The sequence below is a fragment of the Aulonocara sp. 'chitande type north' Nkhata Bay genome, linkage group LG3 (assembly GCF_057382095.1).
Source record: "Aulonocara sp. 'chitande type north' Nkhata Bay isolate Kocher_YH1m ecotype deep benthic linkage group LG3, A_spYH_male_GT1.1, whole genome shotgun sequence".
NCBI classification, from domain to species: Eukaryota; Metazoa; Chordata; class Actinopteri; order Cichliformes; family Cichlidae; genus Aulonocara; species Aulonocara sp. 'chitande type north' Nkhata Bay.
This window is the reverse complement of record NC_141346.1, coordinates 65,802,365-65,815,709: the sequence shown is the minus strand read 5'-3', so window position 1 is coordinate 65,815,709 and position 13,345 is coordinate 65,802,365. Positions and strand designations below refer to the sequence as shown.

The window sequence follows — 13,345 nt, the reverse complement described above, 5'->3', positions numbered from 1 at the left end:
GATTTTAAATGTCCTTGACAGAGACAGATGATGATCATTATCCTGCACTGTGGTCTCAGGTTTGGTCGAGCTAGCACAAAGAATGGCTATGTTGAACTTCCTCCTCGGATCTACACTAAGAAGTGAGTCCAACATTAGCAGGGTCTCGTTCCTTTATCTGGATTCACTTTAGCATTCACAGTCACGTGAAGCTTGTTATTAACTCGATAAGTCAACCCAGGCTTTCAGCTGAGAGTTCACATGAAACACATGGTGTTGGCAGCATCTGATCAATCATATTCATGGAGACGTGTATTAGCAACAGAGCAGCTGAGTTTGCAGAAGGAAGTCAAACTAAACCACAGGAACAATATGAGGAGATTACACACATAATAAAATACTAGCAGTAACACAGCTGCTGCAGACAAATCAGTCGTGTGATCGTGTGTGAGAGGAGAAGGACTGTAAAGGAGTTTGGTGTTAAAAGCTCTGTATGAATGTGGGAGACTTTGAAGGGCTTTAAAAAGGCCAATATAAAATAAAAGGCAGCAAAATTATTGAGTGTGAAAGTCACCAGACTTATCAGACCTCTGTGATTAAGACCTGTAAGAACACCTATTTGTACTTGTTGGCATTATATCAAACACACACGTATATTAAGCCTTTGTTTGAACTCTGGTTGAATTTGTTACTTTCAGACTGTGAAACATCACAGAGGCTGCAGCTGCAGATCTTTTATTCACCTGGAAATTTACTTTAAATGTTAGATGGAAAATGTATTGCTCAGTTTAACCAAAGTAAGAACAAGAATCCATAAACCTTCATAAAGACAAACATCTCCCCAGAACATTGAGCTGCTGAAGTGTCACTGAAGGGAAAAACTATTTGTCCTCCTCCATCCAGCAACACCTGAAACACCTGAGTGGAAGCTCCTCCCTACACTGTGTTTGAAGCAAAGCACAAAGGAGACACCTGCTGGAGCAGCTGGAGTCCTACAGACACTCAGCCTCTTCACTACACAAACACCTCCTACAACATCCACTCTTTCCACTCTGACTGCTGTGTTTGTGGAAACACTCCAACACACACCGCTTCACATACCAACATAGAAATGTGTGTGAAAAAGAGCTGAGCTGATATTAAACATGAGGATTTATTCAAAAATATAGGAACAACATCTAGACACACATTACCTCTCAGCAGGAGAAGAACAGCCTTTAAAGTTTAGACGAAAATCCTTCGACTCGCTGCTCTTTAAGGAAACACAGCTGGGTTCAGGTCCAGGAGATTCTGGACTCTTATTGATCCTAAAAGAAAAACAATAAATGTAACAGCTTCATGAGACAGGAAGGAAAAACTGGAAATATTAAATTAAAGACATGATGAACAATCTCATAAAAATAATGTACTTACTCTTTGTCACATAACAGTCTTTTGTTAAAGTTTTCACCAATACCCTTCGACACGTTGCTCTTTAAGGAAACACAGCTGGGTTCAGGTCCAGGCTCTGGATTAGTTTCAGGGTTATGTCCAGCTGAGCCTGGTACGCCCCACAGCTCTGGGCTTTAAAACAACACACACAGAGGTATGAGTGTGAATAATGATGGAGCAGTGATGTGAGTGCTGAGCTGTGACATGGAGAAGAGTCATGGACAGTTAGAGATGGTCATCTCACCTCTGAGCTTTGGTCTGGCTCTCATGTTCCCCACACAGAGTGCTTTTAGAGGGAGGGACTCCCTCCTCTCTGTCCTCACACTGATCCATGCTGCTCAATTCACATCAGCTCACACACACTTTCTACCTTCACCTGCAGAGGAAACACAAATCATTCATGTGCACATCAACTGAGAGCTGCAGAGGTCGTGTCTGATGTGTTGGACTAACATCCATCTGAGACGCAGCTTTCATTTCAGTAACAGTGCCCAGGACCAAGCTGACTGCTTACAGAGAGTTCATACTGTAACTGCTAGCTGCTCTTTGGGCTCCGCCTCCAAGACTGTGTTGTAGGTTGAATGGCTTCTTTGTGAGCATGGCTGCTGAGTTATTGCATTTATGTGCAAGGAATTTAATTGTACCCTTGAAATGAAATTATTTGCTCGGATCATGTTTTTGCTAATGCTTGTGTTATGACATAAAAAAAAAACTGTAGGACAGGTGAGAAGTGGGAGGAGATTTTCAAATTAATTTGTAGATGTTTATCTTTGTCTTGTCAGAGTTAAATGTATCTTATATCTCCCTTTTTTCACTGAGCAGTTTCAAATTTTATTAAAAATGGAATGATATTTTTTTAAGTCTGCAACTTGTGGATTATCAATAAAGTGCATTTATTTTTTCAACATGAATAGTGTACCACTCTTCAACCTTCTGCATGACTTGACTTTCTTTTTCTTTTCAAACATACTTTACTAAGAGCATAAACAGGACATAATGCCAGCATAAAGATGATGATTGGTGATGGGCCTGCCTCGCACAACCCCTCGCTGGAACAGAGACAATTCAACTACAACAGCAAAAAGCTTTGAACACCAGGCAGAGCTCTTTGAGCTTCTCGTGCATGAGGGAGAGAACTGGACAAAACTCATACTGGAGACATACAAAAACAGATGTGTTTGTATGTGTGGGGGTCAAGATGTGACCCCATAAACAACTTCCCTAAACCTGCAGTCCAGCTATTGTTGGGATTTAAATATATATTCTTAATTCTTATTTTCTCATTATATTTTTTTTATTTATTTTAATATGAGAGGCCTTCAGAAACTGAGCTCAGAGGAGACAAGACTAGGTGTAGGCATAAAACAATAAAAGAAGGTATGACCTCTCTAATGATCCCAAGTTGTGTGTGCATGCCAGAGCACTCTGGAAGGCACACAGAGTCTTTACAGACTACTAAGGATCAAACCTCTATCATCATGCAATCGATTATAAAACTCTAAGCATATATGAGTAAATATTTCTAAGCATAAATGACAATCAACAATATTAACCTTACAATTGGCATCAGGGATTTACTTTTAGACAATAGGGCAGTTTTACTTGCTGCTCAGCAAAAACATATTTATGTTACAGTTTTTTCAGCTAAGAAGAGCTTAAAGACTCTCAGCTTTTATACTCAAGCCCCTGTAAATAGTTGGACAAAAAAAATTTTTTCTCAGAAGTGTTCATGTTCATGTTCCTTTATTCACAGATTATTTCACAGATAGAGACTGAATAACATTTGTAACCCGGCACTTTGCAAAAACCAATGACTTTAAATAAGTATTGTATTATTTTAAAAGTCGGAATATAGTATAAATACTATGCCTAACCAGAAACTTGTGACTTTTATTAAAAAAATATTTTTAAAAAATTGATCGTTTAAATGCATTTATCTTTAAATAGTTTTTGTCATTAACCAAAATGCAGTGAGTTTATTTTCGAAATGTAAAACCTGTCAAAACCGTTTATGGTGTGAACAAAGCGGACATTTTATGACGCAGTATTTTAAAGCAGAGTCAGACATCAGAATCTAGAAACTATCAACTACATGTAGGTAAAAGACTAACTTGTGACTTTTTTTAGCTTGTGCTGTTTCCATGAATACAAAGACAAATTGTTAAAGGAGAAAACAAAGCAAACTTACAGTTTCTTCACACACCAACAAGCTCCGCTCCACACCTGGACACTAAACACGGACACACAGGTGAGCTTCTTCCAGGAAGGAGGCGGGACTCCACCTGAAGCTCACAGGTGGGAGGGGCTCAGCTCTATGTGTGCTGATGTGTTAACTTTAAAAATATGTCGTCTGACTGCTCAGACTGAGTCAGAAAGTTCACATGCTGACGTGTGGAGACATGAAACCTTGTTGTAGCTGCAGGTGTGAACACACTGATCCCAGATCAGCTCTGCTGTATTTGTAACATGAACATTTCTGCTGCAAAGCTTCAAATGTTCAGCATGTTTCTCTGTTTCCAGTCTATAGATCCAGTCACACTTTCTACCTTCACCTGTGCAGCAGAGGCGGAGGCAGACATTTGAAACCAACCGTCCAATCAGTGAGCAGCATCAACACCTGAGCTTCATTCAGATTCTGTTATTGAAGATGTTGTTGGTACAAAGTTCATCTGCTGCTCACATGAATCCTGTGATGAAAGCTTTATTTCACTGAATGTTTCTTCAAAGCTCATTTCAACCTGTTGAAGTCATGAATGAAAGTGCAGACTGAGAGTGGATCACATGATGTTTAAGGTGTGTCATGTGACATGTTCAGTATTGTCACACATGTCTAGTTTGTCCCTGATATCATAACTGCTCAAACACTGATGATTATATTTGAAGAATTATTACTGATGGCAGCAAAATTTGAATTGAGCTCTCTGTCTGTGCGGATTTGTCGCCCTCTGGAGGTCAAAACACAAACTGCATGATGTCACTGGTTACAGTGACATCATGCAGATATATATACATATATCTTCTTCCTCCTAGCGTTTTTCCCGCTTGGTTGCAGGGTCCGCTTTTCTGCAAAGTCGTCTCCTCTTGGGTCGGTCAAGGGCGTCGGTCAGATCGACTTCGATCTTCTTCACGTCGTCCTTGATTCGGTCCATCCATCTCCGCTTTGGTCTGCCTCTAGGTCGACGTCCTTGGGGGCTGAGCCGCAGTGCTGTTCTCACCACTGAGTTCTCATCGCTCCGTACCACATGTCCGTACCACCGCAACCTCGCTTCTTGCATCTTATCTGTGATTGGCGCGACTCCCATCCTCTTTCTAACGTCGGTGTTCATGACGTGGTCCCATCGTGTCAGGCCTAGGCACCATCGCAGCATCCGCATTTCCATCGTGTGGAGGGCTTGTTCGTGCTTTGCGGTGGCTGGCCAGCACTCGGATCCATAGAGGGCGACAGGGCGCACTACACTCTTGTAGATCTTTGACTTGAGGTGATTGGGCATTCTTCGGTCACACAGGACGCCGGTGACTTGGCGCCATTTCATCCACGCTGCGTTGATCCTGGCTCGTACATCTAGTAGGATATCGCCGTCATTGCTGATCATCGATCCGAGGTATTTGAAATGAGGTACTTTCGCCAGATCTTCTCCATCGACGCTGATCGTGCCGTCGGTCTGGGGGCCAGCCTCTAAGTATTCGGTCTTGTTGGTGTTAAGCCTCAGGCCGAAGTCAGCTAGGTGAGTCTTCCACTGCTGCGTTTGATATTGCAGTTCTATTCGCGATTCATCAGCCAGGAAGACATCGTCGGCGTAGAGAAGTGTCCAGGGATGGGGTGACTGGAGATCCGCCGTCACAGTGTCCATGCAAAGGATGAAGAGCAGCGGGGAGAGTGCCGAACCTTGGTGGACGCCCACATTGATGTTAAAGGGCGACGATGTTCCCACTGGGCTTCTGACCACACTGGTGACTTGTCGGTAGAGGAGCTTTGTCCAGTTGACGTAGGCTTCAGGAACTCCATGTGATCGCAGGGAGTGCCAGATGAGGTCGTGTGGGACACGGTCAAACGCCTTTTCCAAGTCGAGGAAGGCCATGTGGATGGTCTTGGACTTCTCTCGGTGCTTCTCCAAAAGCAGGCGGGCAGCATGGATGGCGTCCGTCGTGCCACGCCCCCTGATGAAGCCACATTGGTTGGGCGTTAAGTTGACGATTTCTCGCATCCTGGCGTCGATGATCCGTTCGAAAACCTTCATGGTATGGCTTAGGAGTCGGATCGGGCGGTAGTTGGAGCATTCAGCCACATCGCCTTTCCCTTTCCAGATGGGCACTGTTATGCTGGTAGACCAGGCTGCTGGGACGGTCCCGTCTCTGATGATGCTATTGAACAGGCTGGCGAGGACTAAGGCGCCTTGGCGCCCGAGCAGTTTCCAGACTTCGGCTGGTATGTCGTCTGGTCCGGTCGCTTTGCCATTCTTCATATTTTTAACGGCTGTTTCCACTTCCTTGATGGTGATTGGCGGGACAGGTCCTGGGACGGGCGGGGCACTGTGGATTGGCTGGTGAGGGAACTCCACGTTGCAGATTTCGGAGAAATACTCGCTCCAGCGATTGAGGATGGCGGGCGGGTCGCGGAGGGTTTGATGGTTAGCATCCTTGATGTGTTTGACCTGGCCAATATCCTGTGTTGCTCGATGGCGGCTACTGGCAAGGCGGTAGATTTTGTTTGCTCCTCCGGGCGTGTCCAACTCTTCATACAGTTGGTCATAGTGCGATGCCTTTGCCGCTGCTACCGCCTTCTTTGCGTCCGATCGTAGGGCCCTGTATTGCTGGTAGTCGCCATCGCTGCGGGATTGAAGCCACACTTTGAGTGCCGACTTCTTTTCCTTGATGGTTTGCTGCACGCTATCATTCCACCACCATACTTGCTTGTCAATGAAGTGCTTCCCTGGTTTCGTCGCCCCAAGGGTGTTGCCTGCTGCGTCACGTATTTGACTGGCGACGTTCTCCCAAGCCTTGTCCACTGGCTCATTGGAGTCCACGTCGAGGTGTTCAAGGGCGTCTATAAGCTGTTGTTTGCACTCAGAGAGGCGCCACCACTTGATCTTCTCCACCGTCGTGGTTGGTGTTCTTCGTCGTCGTTGGCCAGGTTGAGTCGGAGATCCATCACAAGTAGCCGATGTTGAGGGCCAATATGGGTTGATGGTATGACTTTTACGTTCGTGACTAGGCTGAGATGGGGTCTTCGGACTAGCCAGTAGTCGATTTGGGTGTCTCTGCCGCCGCTGGAGTACGTGATGAGGTGTGCCGGCTTCTTTTTAAAGAAGGTGTTAGTCACGGCAAGATCGTGGGCGTCTGCGTAGTCCAGTATCCGGCAACCGCCGTCGTTTCTGGTCCCAAATCCTTGGCCGCCATGGAATCGGTGATATCCGTCTCTCCCCTTGCCTACATGTCCATTTAGGTCGCCACCTACCGCCACATGTTCCTCAGGGCTAATCGTTTGCAGGTGGTCGTTGAGGGCGCGCCAGAATTCTGTCTTCTCCTCGTCGGGGCAGTTGGTCTGTGGTGCATAGCAGGAGATAATCCGTAGGACGGTCGGGTCGGCGTCGATCTTCACTGACATGATGCGATCCGATATGCGGGTAACTTCGACCACGTTGTCCCGGAGCTTTTGACTCACCACTATGCCCACTCCATTCTGGGCCCGGTTGCCATTGTAGAAAAGCTTAAAGCCTTCTCCAATGTCTCGTGCCTTCGCTCCCTTCCACTTGGTTTCTTGAATGCACGCGATGTCGATGCGGCGGGTTTTTAGGGCGTCAGCCAATTCTCGACTTCTTCCGGTCATTGTTCCGATGTTCAGGGTTCCAAGGCGGATTTGGGCTTGCTTCTTCAGCCCACTCTGTCTATGAGCAGGTAGCCTTTGTCCACTTCTCACGTCGTTCAGGCGGGGACGATGCGCGTCGCCTACGGGGGACGCCCTAGCTTTTTGAGACGTCATTGCATGGGATGTGACTGTGGAATACATCGACCAGCGCGTCACTCCACCTGACGTCGAGGACCCTCACCGTTAGCCAACTTCCCGAGGGTCGTTGTTTCCAGCTGGCACCGTGAGGAGGTGGTGATGGGATTTTGCCAGCCATATATATACATATATATATATATATACACACATATACATATATCACTGACTTTCAGCTTGTTGTGTTTGTGGATATATGACTGACTTTATTATTAAACATTCGCACATAAATAAGTGACGTCATATTCAGTACTTTTGACAGTTCACTCTTCGGCTGCTCCATCTTTTTAGGGAAATTCCATGTACATAAATGTAAATTTCAAAACTCAACCCCATCATTTAATTTGTTTTTGATTGAAATTGAATATTACTTAAACTCTCTTAAATTAACTTCACACTGAGCATCTGCAAACACCGCTCTCAGCTTCCATCACTCACAAGCTCCACCCTCCACTTAAAAGCCCAGAACAAAACTTGTGACCAACACAGCACAGACAGAGGTGATGTTCACGCTCTGTTTCTGGGTGGGAAACTCACCTGTGGGTGTGGCTGTTCCTCCCCTACAATCTCTGATGTCACAGCTGCTAAATTAGACTGAAGCCAGACTCAAACAGAAAACATCCTCAAAGACTTAGAGAGAGCGCTGCTCTATCTCTGGACCCAAAATATATGTTCCACCACCACGCTGCAATGCATCTTGGGATAGGGTGGGCCCACCTGTGCTTCAAATCCAGGGAGAAGGTGGACATGTTTGTGGGAGGCTAGGATTCTGGACGCCCTTTGCGGCCACGCTGTGATGTCATGGACCTCCAGAGGAAGCAGAGGCTGAATTTAAACACACCTGCTGACTTCATGTGTTCTGCTCTGACAGCTGCCATGTGTCACAGCGTGGATAATAAATCCATCAAACTTCACTCAGCTCCAATAACACCATCAGTGTTTGATGTCCAGAGGATTCATCAGCTTTAACCATGATAGAAGCAGGAAGTTAAGATGAAGATGATAAACCACACTGAGCGACACACTGCGAGCAGGTTCGCAGAGATCTGAGCAAGAGCGAATGAAAAAACTGAGCGAGAGGGGCTGTTATTAAATGAATGAAGTCCTCACCTCCCAGCTTCAGTCAGACTGGTTCACCTGTCCCCACACCAGTCACACCACTGGCTGAGAACATGGATCAGCACTTGCACTTGCACTTGAGCACATGGATAATTTGACTTTTGGTTCAGAGACAGCAAGCAGTTAGGCAAAGAGAGAAGAACTCAGCCTGTGGGATTCACTGAAAGATGTCATATAAATCCTCAGCACCATCCACAAGCATTTGCATTATTTGCAAAGAACATGGAGAACATCGGTGTATGAACGCAGCAGTATTCGTGTATATTGAAACACCTGCATTAGGAAAACAACATTTACAGCTACATTTACCAGAGGATCACAGACCCGCGCAGTAAACACAAGAGAGATAAAGATGTTTGTGAACACAGGTTTGTTCTTACAGATTTATGACTTAACCCTTTAAGACCTACCATAGAACCAAGTCCGCCAGAGCTTATATTATATTTTTACATGCTGTGGAGCCATTTTTGGGAGCATTTCAAGTTGCTATACATCAATACAACCATTATAGCCCAGATTTTAATAATATGTATTCATTAAGTGCATAGTAATTACATAAATTGCAAAAAAGTGCAATAAACTACAAAAAAATTGAAAATCGTTTTTGCTTTTTTAACATATATTTGTAGTTAGAGAAATTTAAGAGTCTTATCCCTCAAAACTGTAATTACAAAAAAGTTGCACAAAATAGTTTCCCACCACAGGAAATTTATTTTGAGTGTCTTCATAGTTTTATTTTTGAAATACACCAATTTTTATACACTGCAGGAAAAACGAAAATAAATATTATACTGCAAATTTGCAAAAAAGCAGCATATGCATCAAAATAAACTATTTCCAGCAGTGCAATATGAGTCCTAAGCATCCCAGAAACGACACAGAAAGTCATAAAGTCAAAGATAACTTTTAAAAAGAGCAGTATAGGCCCTGAGGCCCTGATCGCAAAAAAGACTACATTTCCGCGAAAATGACGTCACTTCCGGTTTCGGGCAGGTAATGGCGGAAATCCAAAAGTTCGCGCTGACGTCTATTCCAACGTAGGAAGTGTTTTGAACAGCTGATCAGATCGGTAAAGCGTGTTTCTGGAATATTATGTTTTTGTTCCTGCAAGGGCTTTTTATGCAGTTTTTGCAAAGCTTTATGTGGAAGGAAACCGTGACCTAGGACAAGCTGATGGCATCAGATGTAAGTACAACTCCTCCGGTTTCATATGCAAAAAAAATTTTTGCGCTAGCTTACGTGGTTGCAGTGCTACTGGGATTTAAAAATAGTTACGCATAACAGAGCGTTCCCGCTCCGATCGGCTCTAAAGGGTTAATGCCAAACTATTCTGATCTCATTTTAAAATGAAACATGTCCATGTAATGACTGCATTAACCTGATGGGCCTGAGGTCAAGCTTAGAATATATTGTTCATTTCTTCAAAAGATGTTTCAGATTGGTCGTACCTGATAAGTAGAAAAAGTAAAAATTATCTTTGAATGGTGTTTTTGTGTTTATTTATTTCTAAATGCTTGGACTGGCCAAAATGAAAAGGATTAGCAATGAGTATGTAACACTGGTGGTGCAATACTAGTAATGGGCATGTAAGACCTGTTAGTGCTACTTCTTGCCTTCGTTGCCTGTAGTACGGCAGTATAGTTACCTTTAACCACAGTACGAGGACAGAAGGGAAATATGGACCAGATCAGACAGGTTCTAGATTTGTAGGAGCTAAGGGTGTATGACAACAGAGGACTTGTACACAGTAGGTGTAGAAAACACAATTGCATTTATTAGCAATTATTAAAGTTGTGCACATTTAACAAAAGTAGAGTGCGCTTCTTGAAAACAAAATAAAATAAACCCCACATATGGTCGAAGAAGTTTTAAGCACCAAATCCGAAATCCAAGCACTGCAATATTAAAATCCAATTCAATTTCTTGTTTGCTCCGAAATCTACGACATGACTATATACAGAAAAGCTTGACATGGTATGCAAAAAAAACCCCGAAGACAATACAAATACAAATACATGAACAAAAAATGTTTTAACTGTCAGTTATGTCATTTTAAAAAAAATTTTTTTTGAAGTTAAGTTGTTGTCCTGCAACCCAGAGAGTTTATTTGTTAGTAGTGGATAAACTTTATTATTTAACGGCGGATGTATGTTACGTTTCACTGCTTTAAACTTGCTGGAAAATCTTCACGTGTTCATGGGTGTAAGCTGTTTCTTCATTGCGTGTATGTGCGTTTGTAAATGGGCTAATTTAACGTTTTTTCTCAAACGAGGCATTTCTCTAGCACGTGCCTCTCTCTCACATTTCTCTGCTTGTGTGTGTTTTTGTTTCACCTTTTTGTTGTGATGCTCCGGACGCCTTCCCAACCTCCACAAGTCTGTTGGCCCCAATTTTATGTGTTAAAACTTCTCTTAATTTCTCCTTTAATTCTCTGCTAGCTGCTGTCTTTTTCACAGCTGCTGATTCTTGCTGAGTTTGGTTTCCATTACTATAATTTTGCTTCGGCCGCTGTGCTTGTGGGGGCAGTTGGTCCAGGCCCGTAGCCACCTGTATCAACACACTGAGAGATTTATTTAATATCATTTTCATCACTGTTAAATAGACCAGCAGGCAAGACGCCCACCTTTGCACTGCAGACTACATGCCAGTCTCCCAACACACTCCTCTCTGAGTTTCAGTTTTAAAACCCAACTTCATTCACACCCTAGTCATTCAAAACCTTATTTGTAATATTATAATCAGCAAAATCAGCGTTTTAATTACAGGCATGTATCATTGTTTGCAAATCAAAATTATAAAACTCAATAACACGCTAAACAGGAAGCAAAGTCCTCTGTGCGCGTCACAGCTCTATTGCATGTTCACACACAGTCTAAAAATAGCTCGCAGCGCTGCAGTGCGCTGTCGTCACACACAGGGTCACACAAAGCTCAGACAAAACTCTTTTATTTTATATTACAAAGACGTCTTATATTTACAACCACTGACAGGCCTGACAGATTCAGCATCTAACAAATTTCGACCAATTTATCATAACGGGTCCAACCGAAGAAAGTTAACTTTTTTGTAATCAATTAAACAGTATCTGTTACTTCTGGGAACAGTTTCTGACCTAATCTCTAAAGAACCTAAACAATTTCGACAAATTTATCATAACGGGTCCAACCGAAGAAAGTTAACTTTTTTGTAATCAATCAAACAGTATCTGTTACTTCTGGGAACAGTTTCTGACCTAACTTCTAAAATCCCTAACTCAATTTAACTTTGTCCAAACAAGCACATGACACCGTTTTCAACGATGAGGAGACTCGGTAACTCCTAGCTTATTTCAGGATGCCCTGTACCCCACAGATAAGCCAAACTGAACTATCCCTGTTCGACGACAGGTCAAAGCCGCGCGTCCACGGCCAGGAGGGAGCGTAACCTCCGGGCTATGCGCTTCTTAGCAACTTCCAGTGCCGTCCTATAATAATTTTCACCTAACCGATTTTGACAAATTTATCATAACGGGTCCGACCGAAGAAAGTTAACTTTTTTGTAATCAATTAAACAGTATCTGTTACTTCTGGGAACAGTTTCTGACCTAATTTCTATAACAACACATAGCCAATTCCCTACCAAACTACCTGAGCCTTTAACTCAATATCCAGGGACTCAAATCCAACATTATTACGTTCATATTTCTTCAACTTCATTAAATACTCTTAAGCAACTTTAACTGCATAACAGACGGTGATTCTCATCAAAATCAAAACAGACACTCTACCAGTAATTTCAGTGAGTAGACTTTAATTTAGTCATATCCAATTTGGCACACTTTGGAAATAATTCAACAGGTAGTGCCTTACCTTTAAATAAGCCGGCTTATGCCCACTCACATCAGACCACTGGCTCGTGTCTGTCCGTTCGACAACCTCGGACCGTCCAAACTTTTAAATTCCACCCCAATACCACAGGACGAGCCCCCAAGCTGTTACGAGTTCAAAATATTGGGGATGGAGACAAGAGAAAAACCACAATAACAACACTGGTCCGGTCGGGTTAAGTCAAACGATGATTTTAATGATCACACACGTGGGAGATGGACACTGATGAAGACAGTCTCAGATCTCAAAATGGTGGAGCATTGCTCAAACTTTTATAGCCTCTGGTCCCTCCACCATATCATAAAAAGCCTAAAAATTCACATGCTTTCTCTCACTCAGCGCCTAAGCTACGACCTTGGCTCCCTGTTTATCTGCTCCTGCTGAGATGGGGCAGAAAACTCCAGCGTATTCTGTTCTCTTCTAATCAGACAAATAAGACAATAACCTTCTGCGAACAGTATTTCTTATAACTCAGCAGTATACTGCATCATAAAACAATATCATTCATTCACAACAAGTCAGCAGTTTAATGTGATGCACATCAGTTTAACTAATGCAATAGTTATCAGCTTCTTCTAATTCAGGAGAATAATGCAAACTAAAACTAAATAATAATTCACAATCTTTAATTAGGGGTATAGCATGGCATAAAATAATATTATAATCTAACACAGCTCAGTGTTGAAGCTGCAGTTCACAACAAAGGTTTGCATGTTTTCGCTGTAACATGTGAGGCTTAGTACAATCCTATATTTTAAAGTGTGTGACATTTGCCAAGTATAAAAAGGTCTTTTATAGTGGGTTTCCCTCGCTTACGGCCATACCATCCTGAACACGCCCGATCTCGTCTGATCTCGTAAGCTAAGCAGGGTCGGGCCTGGTCAGTACTTGGATGGGAGACCGCCTGGGAATACCAGGTGTTGTAAGCTTTTGCACTTCCACACACAAA

General features: G+C 43.2%; 1 protein-coding gene and 1 non-coding gene across 6 annotated transcripts in view; one reads left to right on the top strand and one right to left on the bottom strand.

Annotated features, from left to right (window-relative positions):
* The window catches only part of LOC147336641 (NACHT, LRR and PYD domains-containing protein 12-like), a 327,736-nt gene extending 324,055 nt beyond the window's left edge, over nt 1-3,681 (bottom strand). For all 5 annotated transcript variants that reach the window (XM_086285503.1, XM_086285504.1, XM_086285505.1 and 2 more), the window contains exons 1-4: nt 3,599-3,681; nt 1,655-1,786; nt 1,393-1,542; nt 1,173-1,286 (exon numbers count right to left, since the gene is read on the bottom strand). In XM_086285503.1, the coding sequence (XP_086141629.1) occupies nt 1,173-1,286; nt 1,393-1,542; nt 1,655-1,743 (353 nt within the window). In that variant the 5' untranslated portion in view covers nt 1,744-1,786; nt 3,599-3,681. The remainder of the gene's footprint in view (nt 1-1,172; nt 1,287-1,392; nt 1,543-1,654; nt 1,787-3,598) is intronic.
* A 9,525-nt stretch (nt 3,682-13,206) lies between these two features.
* On the top strand, nt 13,207-13,325 carry LOC147336640 (5S ribosomal RNA). The gene has a single exon (XR_015128696.1). It is a non-coding gene; the product is annotated as a 5S ribosomal RNA (ribosomal RNA).
* The last annotated feature ends 20 nt before the right edge of the window (nt 13,326-13,345 follow it).